The sequence below is a fragment of the Salvelinus namaycush genome, chromosome 17, assembly GCF_016432855.1.
Source record: "Salvelinus namaycush isolate Seneca chromosome 17, SaNama_1.0, whole genome shotgun sequence".
Taxonomy (NCBI): Eukaryota; Metazoa; Chordata; class Actinopteri; order Salmoniformes; family Salmonidae; genus Salvelinus; species Salvelinus namaycush.
The window spans coordinates 34,180,303-34,196,368 of record NC_052323.1 but is presented as its reverse complement, the minus strand read 5'-3'; the positions used below and the strand labels follow the sequence as shown (position 1 = coordinate 34,196,368).

Genomic DNA, 16,066 nt, shown 5'->3' with positions numbered 1-16,066 from the left:
GTGTGTGATAACATGTAATCATCTAAGACTAACCCTGTCCTATCCGTAGCACCGTACTACTCTGTCCTGAGGGACTGTGCAGTCACCCCAGTGTTTACAGAGCGACAGAGGGCTGCTGAGCCCGTAGGTGCGCTAACTACCAAATAAACACGTGGGTGTTGTGGGTTCTGACCTCTGATTGGATTGAACCGCCTCATAAGAGTTTGCATGACTAACAACAATCAGAATCCCTTTAATCAGACACACGTCTCCAATGATTCCACTGTTAAATGATTGTCTACTTGTGCAAAAATGATGCCAAATCACAAAAATTATGGTTATGAGAAATGAGACTCTTGCTTCTTGTGGAAATTTTGCCAATACTGTGTGGAACCTCTATGGGTTATTATAGGTTAACATCATGATCACACTCAGTGGAAAGTAGTGTCAGGTTATTAACAGAACATTGCAATATGACATTCTGACTCTAAAACTCCCTTTCTTCTGATGAATAGGGTGCTGAATCCTCATCCAGTAACTATTACCTAGAAACGAGGAGTAGGACAGCCCTCTCCAAATGATAGATTTCAAAGATTTATCTTGACATGTGTGTTATAATAAATCTGCTCCTTTACATACTCATTGGCTAGTTAATAACAGTTCTGTTCTCTCTGTGTGTGTCAGCTATCTAGAGAACATCCCCTAGATGTGTCGACTGTCTTCACCCTGCTATCTGTTAACTTAGCTAAGCTCCACTTTAATAGTGATGTATCCTGCTGGAGTTCAAAGTCTGAGGCCCAATGAGAAAGGAACCAGGAAGAGTAGGAGGATACTGGGTTGCATCTCAATGCTATAAAGTGGCTTCCTCCTCTCTGCTCCTTTCCCTCATCTCCTCTCATCTAAAAACACAAGATAGGTGAAAGCAACATAGTGGATGGAAATGTCTTTTCGCCTGTCGAGTGCAGATGAAGGAAAGAAACAAGGAAACAAGAAGATGTCACTTATCGCTATTAGGGACTAATACTCCTGTAACTGTAACTGTGACAAAGGACAAAGGTCACTGTGTGTGAGTCACCTCATAAATACCATGGACAAATCAATACAGATTGCAAATTGAAACTCCATATCCAGCTGGTTATTGATTCCAGAATCTTCTGAGGTGAACCAATGTAAACATATGACTAGCTTGTTTTTTGATGGTCAAAGGACCCTTGACTCCTCTCCTCTGTCGGTCAATCACGATCATGAACTCTAATCCCACCTGTCTTGTTTTGGTTTAAATCATTGGGTTGTTGATTAAATCCCTCTCTGTTTGTCATTGTTCACTGTTCACACTCGCAATCTTTAGTTTACAGCACTTTACTTGAACCCCCCACCTTGAAGGCTAAGTATCAAATCAAAACAAATCAAATTGTATTGGTCACATACACATGGTTAGCAGATGTTAATGCGAGTGGAGCGAAATGCTTGTGCTTCTAGTTCCGACAGTTCAGTAATACCTAACAAGTTATCTAACAAGTAACCTAACCATTTCACAACAACTACCTCATACACACAAGTGTAAAGGAATGATTAAGAAGAATATGTACATATAAATACATGGATGAGCGACGGCAGTGCAGCATAGGCAAGATGCAGTAGATGGTATAGAGTACAGTATATACATATGAGATGAGTAATGTAGGATATGTAATCATTATATAAAGTGGCATTGTTTAAAGTGACTAGTGATACATTTATTACATCCAATTATGAATTCTTAAAGTGGCTAGAGATTTGAGTCAGTATGTTGGCAGCAGCCACTCAATGTTAGTGATGGCTGTTTAACAGTCTGATGGCCTTGAGATAAAAGCTGTTTTCCAGTCTCTCGGTCCCAACTTTGATGCACCTGTACTGACCTCGCCTTCTGGATGATAGCGGGGTGAACAGGCAGTGGCTCGGGTGGTTGTTGTCCTTGATGATCTTTTTGGCTTTCCTGTAACATCGGGTGGTGTAGGTGTCCTGGAGGGCAGGTAGTTTGCCCCCGGTGATGCGTTGTGCAGACCTCACTACCCTCTGGAGAGCCTTGCGGTTGTGGGCGGAGCAGTTGCCGTACCAGGCGGTGATACAGCCCAACAGGATGCTCTCGATTGTGCATCTGTAAAAGTTTGTGAGTGTTTTTGGTGACAAGACAAATTTCTTCAGCCTCCTGAGGTTGAAGAGGGGCTGTTGCGCCTTCTTCACCACACTGTCTTTGTGGGTGGACCATTACAGTTTGTCGTTGATGTGTACGCCGAGTAACTTAAAACTTTCCACCTCCACTATTGTCCCGTCGATGTGGATAGGGGGGTGCTCCCTCTGCTGTTTCCTGAAGTCCACGATCATCTCCTTTGTTTTGTTGATGTTGAGTGTGAGGTTATTTTCCTGACACCACACTCCGAGGGCCCTCACCTCCCTGTAGGCCGTCTTGTCATTGTTGGTAATCAAGCCCACTACTGTTGTGTCGTCTGCAAACTTGATGGTTGAGTTGGAGGCGTGCATGGCCACGCAGTCATGGGTGAACAGGGAGTACAGGAGATGGCTGAGAACGCACCCCTGTGGGGTCCCAGTGTTGAGGATCAGCGGGGTGGAGATGTTGTTTCCTACCCTCACCACCTGGGGGGCGGCCCGTCAAAAGTCCAGGACCCAGTTGCACAGGGCGGGGTCGAGACCCAGGGTCTCGAGCTTGATGACGAGTTTGGAGGGTACTATGGTGTTAAATGCTGAGCTGTAGTCAATGAACAGGATTCTTACATAGGTGTTCCTCTTGTCTAGATGGGTTAGGGCAGTGTGCAGTGTGATTGCGATTGCGTTGTCTGTGAACCTATTGGGGCGGTAGGCGAATTGGAGTGGGTCTAGGGTGTCAGGTAGGGTGGAGGTGATATGGTCCTTGACTAGTCTCTCAAAGCACTTCATGATGACGGAAGTGAGTGCTACGGGGCGATAGTCGTTTAGCTCAGTTACCTTAGCTTTCTTGGGGACAGGAACAATGGTGGCCCTCTTGAAGCATGTGGGCACAGCAGACTGGGATAAGGATTGATTGAATATGTCCGTTAACACACCAAACAAACCAGTAGCCACCATCATGATCATGACATACAGTATAAGCAGTTATAAGCATGTCACAAGCAGTCACTAGTTAATTACAAATGCCTTAAACAGTCTAGGTGAAAAGTTCAAGTAAAGCAGGAAGTGTTGACTACCCTGACCCAGTCTGAACCGTGACCCCTGCCCTCTGTCCTGTAGGTCTGTTCAAGGAGGGGGTCCAGGATAAGAACAGCCACAACCGGCCAGACAAGCCAAACAACTCCACTGCTGTGAATTCAGCTGGAGACGACAAGGCTGTGGAGTACTACTTTGCCTCCGACGCCAGGTGAGCTGAAACCCTAGGTGTGTGTGTTTGTGTGTGTGTGCGTGCATGCTTGTGTGCTTGTCTCATGCTCCCACCTGTCCCTGCCCAGTGCCATCATAGAGCACACCAACAAGGTGATCTACCTGGAGGATGATGACATTGCAGCAGTGGTCGGGGGCAAGTTGTCCCTCCATAGGCTGAACAGCCTGGCAGGGGAGGATTCAGTTCGGGCAATCCAGACCCTCCAGATGGAACTACAGGAGATCATGAAAGGTCAGAGTTTAATCATAGGGCTCATCGCCGTGGCAACCTAGGAGTTTACTAGGAGTAGGATATAGTGTCCCAGGACCTACACAGTAATGTAAGATCTGTTTTGTGCCAGGTTAGGATTTGAAGAAGGTAGGCGAAGCCTCATTCTAGATCTGTGTGCTAAGGGTAACAAATACCTGGAGTGGTCAATACCAATAGACCTTCCCATTCACACAGAGATCATATACCTGAAGTGGTCAATACCAATACACCTTCCTATTCACACAGAGATCATATACCTGGAGTGGTCAATACCAATAGACCTTCCCATTCACACAGAGATCATATACATGAAGTGGTCAATACCAATACACCTTCCTATTCACACAGAGGTCATATACCTGGAGTGGTCAATACCAATACACCTTCCTATTCACACAGAGATCATATACCTGGAGTGGTCAATACCAATAGACCTTCCTATTCACACAGAGGTCATATACCTGGAGTGGTCAATACCAATACACCTTCCTATTCACACAGAGATCATATACCTGGAGTGGTCAATACCAATAGACCTTCCTATTCACACAGAGGTCATATACCTGGAGTGGTCAATACCAATACACCTTCCTATTCACACAGAGATCATATACCTGGAGTGGTCAATACTAATACACCTTCCTATTCACACAGAGGTCATATACCTGGAGTGGTCAATACCAATACACCTTCCTATTCACACAGAGATCATATACCTGGAGTGGTCAATACCAATACACCTTCCTATTCAAACAGAGATAATATACCTGGAGTGGTCAATACCAATACACCTTCCTATTCACAGAGAGATCATATACCAGGAGTGGTTAATACCCATACACCTTCCTATTCACACAGAGATCATATACCTGGAGTGGTCAATACCAATACACCTTCCTATTCACACAGAGATCATATACCTGGAGTGGTCAATACCAATACACCTTCCTATTCACACAGAGGTCATATACCTGGAGTGGTCAATACCAATACACCTTCCTATTCACAGAGAGATCATATACCTGGAGTGGTCAATACCAATACACCTTCCTATTCACACAGAGATCATATACCTGGAGTGGTCAATACCAATACACCTTCCTATTCAAACAGAGATAATATACCTGGAGTGGTCAATACCAATACACCTTCCTATTCACACAGAGATCATATACCTGGAGTGGTCAATACCAATACACCTTCCTATTCACACAGAGATCATATACCTGGAGTGGTCAATACCAATACACCTTCCTATTCACACAGAGATCATATACCTGGAGTGGTCAATACCAATACACCTTCCTATTCACACAGAGATCATATACCTGGAGTGGTCAATACCAATACACCTTCCTATTCACACAGAGGTCATATACCTGGAGTGGTCAATACCAATACACCTTCCTATTCACACAGAGATCATATACCTGGAGTGGTCAATACCAATACACCTTCCTATTCACACAGAGGTCATATACCTGGAGTGGTCAATACCAATACACCTTCCTATTCACACAGAGGTCATATACCTGGAGTGGTCAATACCAATACACCTTCCTATTCACACAGAGGTCAAAGATAGAGTCTTGTGTCATACCTGAGAAATGTAGTCTGATTTACAGAGAGACAGGCCCATGGCCAGCCATACTTTACTGCAGTCACTAGCTCTAAGAACAGTAGAGCAAGATCTCCCCCTGCTGATGTTAGGGAGTACCTACACCAGTGTGCTGTGAGATTGAAACACAGTCATCATGCTCCGTGTCCCTCATCTCTCTCTCTTTCTGTGCAGGTAACTTTGAGGCATTTATGCAAAAGGAGATCTTTGAGCAGCCAGAGTCTGTCTTCAACACCATGAGGGGGCGGATCTGTTTTCACACCAACAAAGGTAGCTTACCATTGTGATGTCATATTCTGATTGATGTCACTCCGTTGTTCCCGGGATGTGGATGGTACTGTGCCGTATGCTCAATCAATATTAGCACAGCAGCTCACGGAGGCAAGCATAGGTTATTAACAGTTACTACATGGATGTATAGCGTGATTCCTCAGGAAACCCAGACAAAAAGAAAACTACGATTTTGGGGGGGAATTTTCACGAATTGTAATCCATAGAAGGGACCTTTGGAGGAAGGATTATTTGACGTTTGTATTTTAAAGCATAATTGAGTAATAATTAATCAACGTTAGCATATTTATTACAGGCCTCCTTTAAGACTCCATAGTTTTTCATCTGTAGGTGCCACAAAGAAAACATGTATGTCATATGAGGCTTTACTGGTTGCTCTGTAATATGATTAGTATTTTGATTTTCAATGTTTTTTTTTTTTTTTTACATTCATTTATGAATATAGAAAAATATATATTTTTAAAATATTTATTTATTTCACCTTTATTTAACCAGGTAGGCTAGTTGAGAACAAGTTCTCATTTGCAACTGCAACCTGGCCAAGATAAAGCAAAGCAGTGCAACACAAACAACAACACAGAGTTACACATGGAATAAACAAACATACAATCAATAATACAGTAGAAAAATCTATATATAGCATGTGCAAATGAGGTAGGATAAGAGAGGTAAGGCAACAAATAGGCCATGGTGGCAAAGTTATTACAATATAGCAACCACTGGAATGGTAGGATGTGCAGAAGATGAATGTGCAAGTTGAGATACTGGGGTGCAAAGGAGCAAGATGAATAAATAAATAAATACAGTATGGGGATGAGGTAGATTGGATGGGCTAATACAGATGAGCTATGTACAGGTGCAGTGATCTGTGAGCTGCTCTGACAGCTGGTGCTTAAAGCTAGTGAGGGAGGTAAGAGTCTCCAGCTTCAGAGATTTTTGCAGTTCGTTCCAGTCATTGGCAGCAGAGAACTGGAAGGAGAGGCGGCCAAAGGAAGAATTGGCTTTGGGAGTGACCAGTGAGATATACCTGCTGGAGCGCGTGCTACGAGTGGGTGCTGTTATGGTGACCAGTGAGCTGAGATAAGGTGGGGCTTTACCTAGCAGAGACTTGTAGATAACCTGGAGCCAGTGGGTTTGGCGACGATTATGAGGCGAGGGCCAGCCAACGAGATCATACAGGTCGCAGTGGTGGGTAGTATATGGGGCTTTGGTGACAAAACGGATGGCACTGTGATAGACTGCATCCAATTTGTTGAGTAGAGTGCCATATAGAATGACACATTAACACTATAAACCAGCTCAGTGAAACATGAATATTGAAAATATATCAATTTCTGATTTGGCAAATTTTTTCACTATGTTGTTGAATATAATATACTCTATGGGCATATCAATGTTCCAGAGTGGGATCTCTTCTTGTGTTAAAGTTATGGTACATTTTATATAGAAAACATCGTTGTCAATGTAACCAATCACAGTCCCCCTTTCACTTGTATCATGGCACATCCTGAAAATCACCAGCAGAGGGCGACCATTTTGAATCCATTTTCACATTCACTCTGTTGGTAATACTTACAAATTGGACCATAACTCTAAAAGTAGCAGAGATCCCACTCTGGAACTTTGATATGCTTGTTTCTCTCCTGAACTTACTTTGTGTCGTCAACATAGTGTGATGTAAAGAGGCTCATAGTTACCCCTTTTACCTCCTTGGACTAAATGTGAATGCTGATGGTCTCCCCTCTCCTGTCCTGTCTTGTTCTCAGTGATCCTGGGAGGGCTGAAGGACCACCTGAAGGAGATCAAACGCTGCAGACGCCTGATCATGATTGGCTGTGGAACCAGCTTCCACGCTACCGTGGCTGTAAGTGAACCAACCAGAAGTGTGATTGAGGAAGAGGAGGAGAAAGAAAAGATGATGATGACCATTGTAATTATGATAAGGATGAGTCTCTCTCTCTCTCTCTTTCTCTGTTTCTCTCTTTCTCTCTCTCCAGACCAGACAGATTCTGGAGGAGCTGACAGAGCTTCCTGTCATGGTGGAACTGGCTAGTGACTTCCTGGACCGCAACACACCCGTCTTCAGAGACGACGTCTGCTTCTACATCAGCCAATCAGGTAATTCCTCAGAGCGATTAATCTGCTACACATTTTTTTTTTGCTGGTGTTTCATAAAACTCTCTCTCTGGTGGAGACTGGATGTTCTAATAGAGAGAACTCTCTCTCTCTCTCTGGTGGAGACTGGATGTTCTAATAGAGAGAACTCTCTCTCTCTCTGCTGGAGACTGGATGTTCTAATAGAGAGAAGTATCTCTGGTGGAGACTGGATGTTCTAATAGAGAGAACTCTCTCTCTCTGCTGGAGACTGGATGTTCTAATAGAGAGAACTCTCCGGTGGAGACTGGATGTTCTAATAGAGAGAACTCTCTCTCTCTCTGCTGGAGACTGGATGTTCTAATAGAGAGAACTCTCTGGTGGAGACTGGATGTTCTAATAGAGAAAACTCTCTCTCTGGTGGAGACTGGATGTTCTAATATAGAGAACTCTCTCTCTGCTGGAGACTGGATGTTCTAATAGAGAGAACTCTCTCTGGTGGAGACTGGATGTTCTAATAGAGAGAACTCTCTGGTGGAGACTGGATGTTCTAATAGAGAGAAGTCTCTCTGCTGGAGACTGGATGTTCTAATACAGAGAACTCTCTCTCTGGTGGAGACTGGATGTTCTAATAGAGAGAACTCTCTCTGGTGGAGACTGGATGTTCTAATAGAGAAAACTCTCTGGTGGAGACTGGATGTTCTAATACAGAGAACTCTCTCTCTCTCTCTGCTGGAGACTGGATGTTCTACTAGAGAGAACTCTCTCTCTCTCTCTGCTGGAGACTAGATGTTCTAATAGAGAGAACTCTGGTGGAAACGGGATATTCTAATACAGAGAACTCTCTCTCTCTGCTGGAGACTGGATGTTCTAATAGAGAGAACTCTCTCTGGTGGAGACTGGATGTTCTAATAGAGAGAACTCTCTCTCTCTGCTGGAGACTGGATGTTCTAATAGAGAGAACTCTCTGGTGGAGACTGGATGTTCTAATAGAGAGAACTCTCTGGTGGAGACTGGATGTTCTAATAGAGAGAACTCTCTCTCTCTCTCTGGTGGAGACTGGACGTTCTAATAGAGAGAACTCTCTCTCTCTGCTGGAGACTGGACGTTCTAATAGAGAGAACTCTCTCTCTCTGCTGGAGACTGGACGTTCTAATAGAGATAACTCTCTCTCTCTCTGCTGGAGACTGGACGTTCTAATAGAGAGAACTCTCTTTCTCTCTGGTGGAGACTGGATGTTCTAATAGAGAGAACGCCCTCTTTCTCTGGTAGAGACTGGACGTTCTAATAGAGAGAAGTCTCTCTGGTGGAGACTGGATGTTCTAATAGAGAAAACTCTCTCTCTGCTGGAGACTGGATGTTCTAATAGAGAGAACGCTCTCTCTCTGCTGGAGACTGGATGTTCTAATAGAGAGAAGTCTCTCTGCTGGAGACTGGATGTTCTAATACAGAGAACTCTCTGGTGGAGACTGGATGTTCTAATAGAGAAAAGGCTGGTATGTGTACTGTGGGTAATCTGTTGAGTAAGGGAGAATTCTACTGTGTTTTGCTGGTATGAATGATGACACGCCTTGTTATCTCCCTCTTTCCCCCCTCAGGTGAGACAGCAGACACTCTGATGGCTCTGAGGTACTGTAAGGATAGAGGAGCTCTGACCGTGGGGGTCACCAACACAGTGGGCTCCTCCATCTCCAGAGACACAGACTGCGGGGTGCACATCAACGCCGGTCCAGAGATCGGGGTGGCCAGCACCAAGGCCTACACCAGCCAGTTTGTGGCTCTCATCATGTTTGGTCTGATGATGAGTGAGGACAGGATCTCCCTGCAGCCGAGGAGGCTGGAGATCATCAATGGACTCAGGATTCTCCCAGGTGAGTTCCTATATTAAAGCCATGTAGAATGACACATTAACACTATAAACCAGCTCAGTGAAACAAAACTGCGTCTATGATCAATAGATTACTGCCAGGTGTTACAAAATGGATGAATGAGAGTGAACCAAACCCTCTCTCCCTCCTCCTTTCTTTCTCCCTCGCACTCTCTGTCTCTCCCTCGCCCTCTCTGTTCTCCCTCTTTCCCTCCTTTCTCCCTCACTCTCTTTGTCTCAATCTCTTCTCCCTCTCTCCCTCCTCATTTCTCTCTCCCTCGCCCTCTCTGTCTCTCTCTCTTCTCCCTCTCTCCCTCCTCCTTTCTCTCTCCCTCGCCCTCTCTGTCTCTCTCTCTTCTCCCTCTCTCAGACATGATCAAGAAGGTTCTGACTCTGGATAATAAGATCAAGTCCATAGCAGATGAGCTATATCAGCAGAAGTCTCTGCTGGTCATGGGACGAGGCTTCAACTACGCCACCTGTCTGGAGGGGGCACTGGTAAGGACAGATCTACAATCAGCTTACCCACCCCAAATCCTGACCCTGAACCATTATAGGAAACTTGCCAAACTGACGTTAAATCAGTTTCTAGGGGCAATGTTTTGCTTTTAGTCCTATTTTTCACTCCTTTATATATCATTAAACATCTCACTCTATATTCACATGCCTGTTTATCTATATGAATTATAGACTATTGATTATGTTATGTCACTGATTGATTCTTCCCATACAGAAAATCAAGGAAATCACCTACATGCATTCAGAGGGCATCCTGGCTGGGGAGCTGAAGCACGGTCCTCTGGCTCTGATTGACAAGCACATGCCGGTCATCATGATCATCATGAAAGACGCCTGCTACACCAAGTGTCAGAACGCTCTGCAGCAGGTCACAGCCAGATCGGTACGTCACATTCCTCACTCACATCACATATTCAAATGCACGTAGACACAACTAAATAGCCACCTCGTATGCACACCCATGACGTATCTGGCTCACGCGCAGTACACAGGCAAATACTAATAACACACACACAGCCTCATTATCAAAAGCTTTGAATAATGAATTCCAATGAATTGATCGATATACTTCTGTAAACCGCTCTGTCTTTCTCTCCTTCCCGTTCAGGGGCGGCCGATTATCCTGTGTTGCCAGGACGACCAGGAGATGTCTGAAAATGCGTATAAGACCATTGAGCTGCCTCACACAGTGGACTGTCTCCAGGGCATCCTCAGTGTCATCCCTCTGCAGCTCCTGTCCTTCCACCTGGCCGTGCTGCGGGGATACGACGTGAGTCTACCACCACCTGCTCTTTCCTTATGGACTTTAATTACCTAGTATTCAATATGTTTTATTTCAATTTCATTACTAAAAGCATCAAAATCAACGGTTACAAGTACACACCAAATCAACTAGCCATACACCAGTGGCGGTCGGTGCCGTTTAAGATGAGGGAGGACCATTATTTTTTTCTATTACAGCATATTGGATGACTGTCATTTATATTCCAGTCACCCAGCTCAATGTAACATTGATAGGTTTAGGCTGCTACATGATACAACATTTTTTCCTGTACCTATCATGAGGTTGCTACAACCTAGCCTATGAAGGAAAGTTTACAATGTAGGTGCGCAGGTCGAGAGAAATTTTAATAATCCAGGTGACAGACACATTCAATACCGCCTTGCACAATTTTGCCTGCATCTAGCTGATCTAGGGTGTAATCATTAGTCCAACAGAAACAAGAGTTTCTATTGGACAAATTCAGGTATGTTTAACCCCGTGTTGTTCCATATGCTTCCGTTTAAGAAACGTTTTTCAACAGACTTTCCAAGCCAAAACCTTTCCAAGCCAAACCTTCATATCATAACCGCAAACCGCTATACACAGCCTACATCATTATTAGCTATTAGCTAATGTTAGCTAATGTCATAGACAACATAGCTACTAGAACTAAAACGTTAGTAAACCCGCTACAATCATGCAGTACAGTGTACAGTCAACAGCAAGCAGTTTAGCAGATACACTGGCGGGCCCTGGTGGCAATAAATGAATAAAACCAAAAGCTTACCTTGACTTGGAAGAAATGCAATGTTGGATAGCCATAGCCAGCTAGCTAACATATGTTTGAGTATGCTAAACTAGCTAGCTGCATTTGGTAGCTAAGTGAAAGTGAAAGAAAATATGGAATATAGCTAGCTCTCTCTCTATCTCAAACTGTTCAACTATTGTCTTTCCCTCTCTTTGAGTGAACTACTGACAACAAGTTATGCACGGCAATGCTAGCTAGCTGTAGCTTATGTTTTCAGTAGTAGATTCATTCTCTGATCCTTTGATTGGGTGGACAACATGTCAGTTCATGCAAGAGCTCTGATAGTTTGGAGGACGTCCTCCAGAAGTTGTCATAATTACTGTATAAGTCTATGGAAGGGGGTGAGAACCATGAGCCTCCTGGGTTTTGTATTGAAGTTAATGTACCCAGAGGAGGCCGGAAACTACTGTAGATGACCTCCGGCTACACCATGGTGTTACCCTACAGAGTGCTGTTGAGGCTACTGTAGATGACCTCCGGCTACACCATGGTGTTACCCTACAGAGTGCTGTTGAGGCTACTGTAGATGACCTCCGGCTACACCATGGTGTTACCCTACAGAGTGCTGTTGAGGCTACTGTAGATGACCTCCGGCTACACCATGGTGTTACCCTACAGAGTGCTGTTGAGGCTACTGTAGATGACCTCCGGCTACACCATGGTGTTACCCTACAGAGTGCTGTTGAGGCTACTTTAGACCTTCATTGCAAAAGTCATGAATATATTTAGTATAGTTTTATCTCAAAATCAACTTTTTTTAATGTTTCACTATTTTTATTTTTATGAGGAGCCTCCACTGCCATATACCTATGCTGTATGTGTATGTAGTCTTGTCTCCTTTACTCATCAGTATTGATCTGATTTAATGGCTGTCTCTCTCTGGTTGCAGGTGGACTGTCCCAGGAACCTGGCCAAGTCTGTCACTGTGGAGTAATAGCAGACAGACAGACAGGAGGCAGTAGAGACCATAACACTGCTTTGCCTCTGTTCAAGAGAGAGACTGAGTGGAGGCGTACACATCAAAGTGCAATTGTGTGTGTGTGTGTGTGTGTGTGTGTGTGTGTGTGTGTGTGTGTGTGTGTGTGTGTGTGTGTGTGTGTGTGTGTGTGTGTGTGTGTGTGTGTGTGTGTGTGTGTGTGTGTAAATCTCACGAGTGTTTGACCATCTGTCCAATCAGCAGCATTATCACCAATAATGTTTCCAAAGCAAGAGACTATACACTACTGTATGCACTGTGCCTTGTACCCAATTGGTGCCTTGTCCACAAACAGTTGAGCCAAAAACACCAAATGTAGGAATAATGCATTGACTTGGTAGATTGAAGTGCTTATAACTGTGCAATATGTGAAAAAGTGCATTGTGAATGTTTATGATAATATTCTCTTCATGTGTATTGGGCTCTCTGTCCTGTGGCAGTCTATTATCTTCACTTTGTATCTTGGGAAGTGTAGTCTATTCCATAGCATTCCTTTATACAGAATAGCCTATCGAGCCCCACAGTGGAGGTGTCATAATATCCATAAAACATAGTGGTCAAACAGGGAAATGGTTCCAATCGTTTTTCCACCATTCATTTTTCCCATAGAGGAAAAATAAGGGCTGTGTTTCATGTAGGCTTACCCTGGTGTGATGTTTTAATAATCATGTAAATCTCTCTCGGGGAAGGTGACTTTTATCAATATATTCGGCTCTATTTACTCTCAGATTCGAAAATGCTAATTAGCATTAAAGTATACTACAAATCCCTGCAAGCTCCTGCATGTCATCTCAACTAACAGGTATTATATCAATAAAAAAATTAATTGCACAAGACAGTTCACAGAATTGTCAATTTAAAGAAATGTTGCCAATTTATTCATTACTAAATTTAGCTAAGATTAGAGATTCGGCAGTCTCGTCCAGATCATCATGGTATTTGTAGTTTTTTTTATAGCCACATTAGCAGCTAATTAGCATTTCATTTGGGTGGGGTAAATACAGGCTAATATATTGATAAAAGTCACCTTGTCCTAGAGAGATTTACATGGTTATCAAAATGTCACACCAGGGGAAGCCTACACGAAACACAGCCCTTATTTATTTATTTTTTCTAAAATCCCCTATGGGGAAAATGAATGGTGGAAAAACGATTGGAACCATTTCTTTGTTTGACCGCTAGGTTTTATGGGTATTACGACTCATACTGTGGTACTCCAAAGCTAGCACATTGTAAGGAACTATTCCAGAAAGCGCTATTGATGTACAATGTATGTACATCATAACACTTATGGTGTTATGATGTACACACTTTGCTTTGATGTACTGGATACAGCCTCTATTCATTGTGCCTTATAGCCCTTTTTAATCCTTCTGAGTGAATCTTTTACTCATGAGGGGATTACTCTGAATCTACACTCCAATCTGTTGAAAAGGGCTGGATGATATTGCTACAGTTTAGTCTCTCAAGACACCATGATAATTCTACTTAATTTAATTCACTATCCTTTCATGAATCCTTATTCTGTGTCGAGTCGTTGTGTAGCGGTCATCATCATCATCACAATCTTATTCTATTTTCTGTTATGCAGCTTTGTGAGGGACATCTGTCACATTCTCTGAAGATTGTCTGCGCTTCATTGTCTTATTTATCCCATGTATGATGGCCACTTTCTTTTATATTGTATTTCATCTCCCATAATGCCAGTGTTGACCTAACTATTGTTTTCATGAGGCACTACCTTGACATCTCATTGGAAAAGTGATATGCAGAAGAAAAGGAGCAATATAATATGAATTGTAGTTTTGGCAGTTTCACTACGTGTCCTGTATAGGGTAAAACATGTTAGATGTACTGCAGTCGGTGTATTTATCAGGTTATTTTATGACAATTAAAGAAAGTGATGCTGATTTATCACTTTAACTATGATTGTATTTTATACCGTAGGTTTCATAGCAACCAGATATTCTATTAATGAATGAATAAAGGAAACTTTAGGTGAAAATGGAAAGTGTGCTGACCTTTTACTGTGCCTCTATGACCCCTTTCAAACAGCCCCTTGTTGACCACCTTGACCTGTTACTGTGCCTCTATGACCCCTTTCAAACAGCCCCTTGTTGACCACCTTGACCTTTTACTGTGCCTCTATGACCCCTTTCAAACAGCCCCTTGTTGACCACCTTGACCTGTTACTGTGCCTCTATGACCCCTTTCAAACAGCCCCTTGTTGACCACCTTGAACTTTTACTGTGCCTCTATGACCCCTTTCAAACAGCCCCTTGTTGACCACCTTGACCTGTTACTGTGCCTCTATGACCCCTTTCAAACAGCCCCTTGTTGACCACCTTGACCTGTTACTGTGCCTCTATGACCCCTTTCAAACAGCCCCTTGTTGACCACCTTGACCTTTTACTGTGCCTCTATGACCCCTTTCAAACAGCCCCTTGTTGACCACCTTGACCTGTTACTGTGCCTCTATGACCCCTTTCAAACAGCCCCTTGTTGACCACCTTGACCTGTTACTGTGCCTCTATGACCCCTTTCAAACAGCCCCTTGTTGACCACCTTGACCTTTTACTGTGCCTCTATGACCCCTTTCAAACAGCCCCTTGTTGACCACCTTGACCTGTTACTGTGCCTCTATGACCCCTTTCAAACAGCCCCTTGTTGACCACCTTGACCTTTTACTGTGCCTCTATGACCCCTTTCAAACAGCCCCTTGTTGACCACCTTGACCTTTTACTGTGCCTCTATGACCCCTTTCAAACAGCCCCTTGTTGACCACCTTGACCTGTTACTGTGCCTCTATGACCCCTTTCAAACAGCCCCTTGTTGACCACCTTGACCTTTTACTGTGCCTCTATGACCCCTTTCAAACAGCCCCTTGTTGACCACCTTGACCTTTTACTGTGCCTCTATGACCCCTTTCAAACAGCCCCTTGTTGACCACCTTGACCTTTTACTGTGCCTCTATGACTCCTTTCAAACAGCCCCTTGTTGACCACCTTGACCTGTTACTGTGCCTCTATGACCCCTTTCAAACAGCCCCTTGTTGACCACCTTGACCTTTTACTGTGCCTCTATGACCCCTTTCAAACAGCCCCTTGTTGACCACCTTGACCTTTTACTGTGCCTCTATGACCCCTTTCAAACAGCCCCTTGTTGACCACCTTGACCTTTTACTGTGCCTCTATGACCCCTTTCAAACAGCCCCTTGTTGACCACCTTGACCTTTTACTGTGCCTCTATGACCCCTTTCAAACAGAAAAAATACAAGTTTATATGACCCATTTCAAACAGAAAAAATACACCTTTATATGACCCCTTTCAAACAGCCCCTTGTTGACCACTTATTTGCAGGAATACCCCTTTTATACATACAGTATCAGTGGGTATGTTTGCAGTTTAAATTAGGGAGGTGTTAAAACAATGGCGGTGTTCATGAATATAGCTGCTAAAAAATTGAGAACCATTCACACAAACCCAATAC

General features: G+C 43.7%; 1 protein-coding gene across 1 annotated transcript in view; it reads left to right on the top strand.

Moving 5' to 3' along the window:
- Positions 1–13,120, top strand: part of LOC120062563 (glutamine--fructose-6-phosphate aminotransferase [isomerizing] 2-like) — a 30,687-nt gene extending 17,567 nt beyond the window's left edge. Inside the window, exons 9-18 of the mRNA XM_039012632.1 lie at positions 3,244–3,370; positions 3,459–3,622; positions 5,433–5,528; positions 7,316–7,413; positions 7,547–7,667; positions 9,242–9,514; positions 9,881–10,008; positions 10,244–10,411; positions 10,637–10,798; positions 12,490–13,120. Of these exons, the coding sequence (XP_038868560.1) occupies positions 3,244–3,370; positions 3,459–3,622; positions 5,433–5,528; positions 7,316–7,413; positions 7,547–7,667; positions 9,242–9,514; positions 9,881–10,008; positions 10,244–10,411; positions 10,637–10,798; positions 12,490–12,534 (1,382 nt within the window). The 3' untranslated portion in view covers positions 12,535–13,120. The remainder of the gene's footprint in view (positions 1–3,243; positions 3,371–3,458; positions 3,623–5,432; positions 5,529–7,315; positions 7,414–7,546; positions 7,668–9,241; positions 9,515–9,880; positions 10,009–10,243; positions 10,412–10,636; positions 10,799–12,489) is intronic.
- Positions 13,121–16,066: the final 2,946 nt, after the last annotated feature.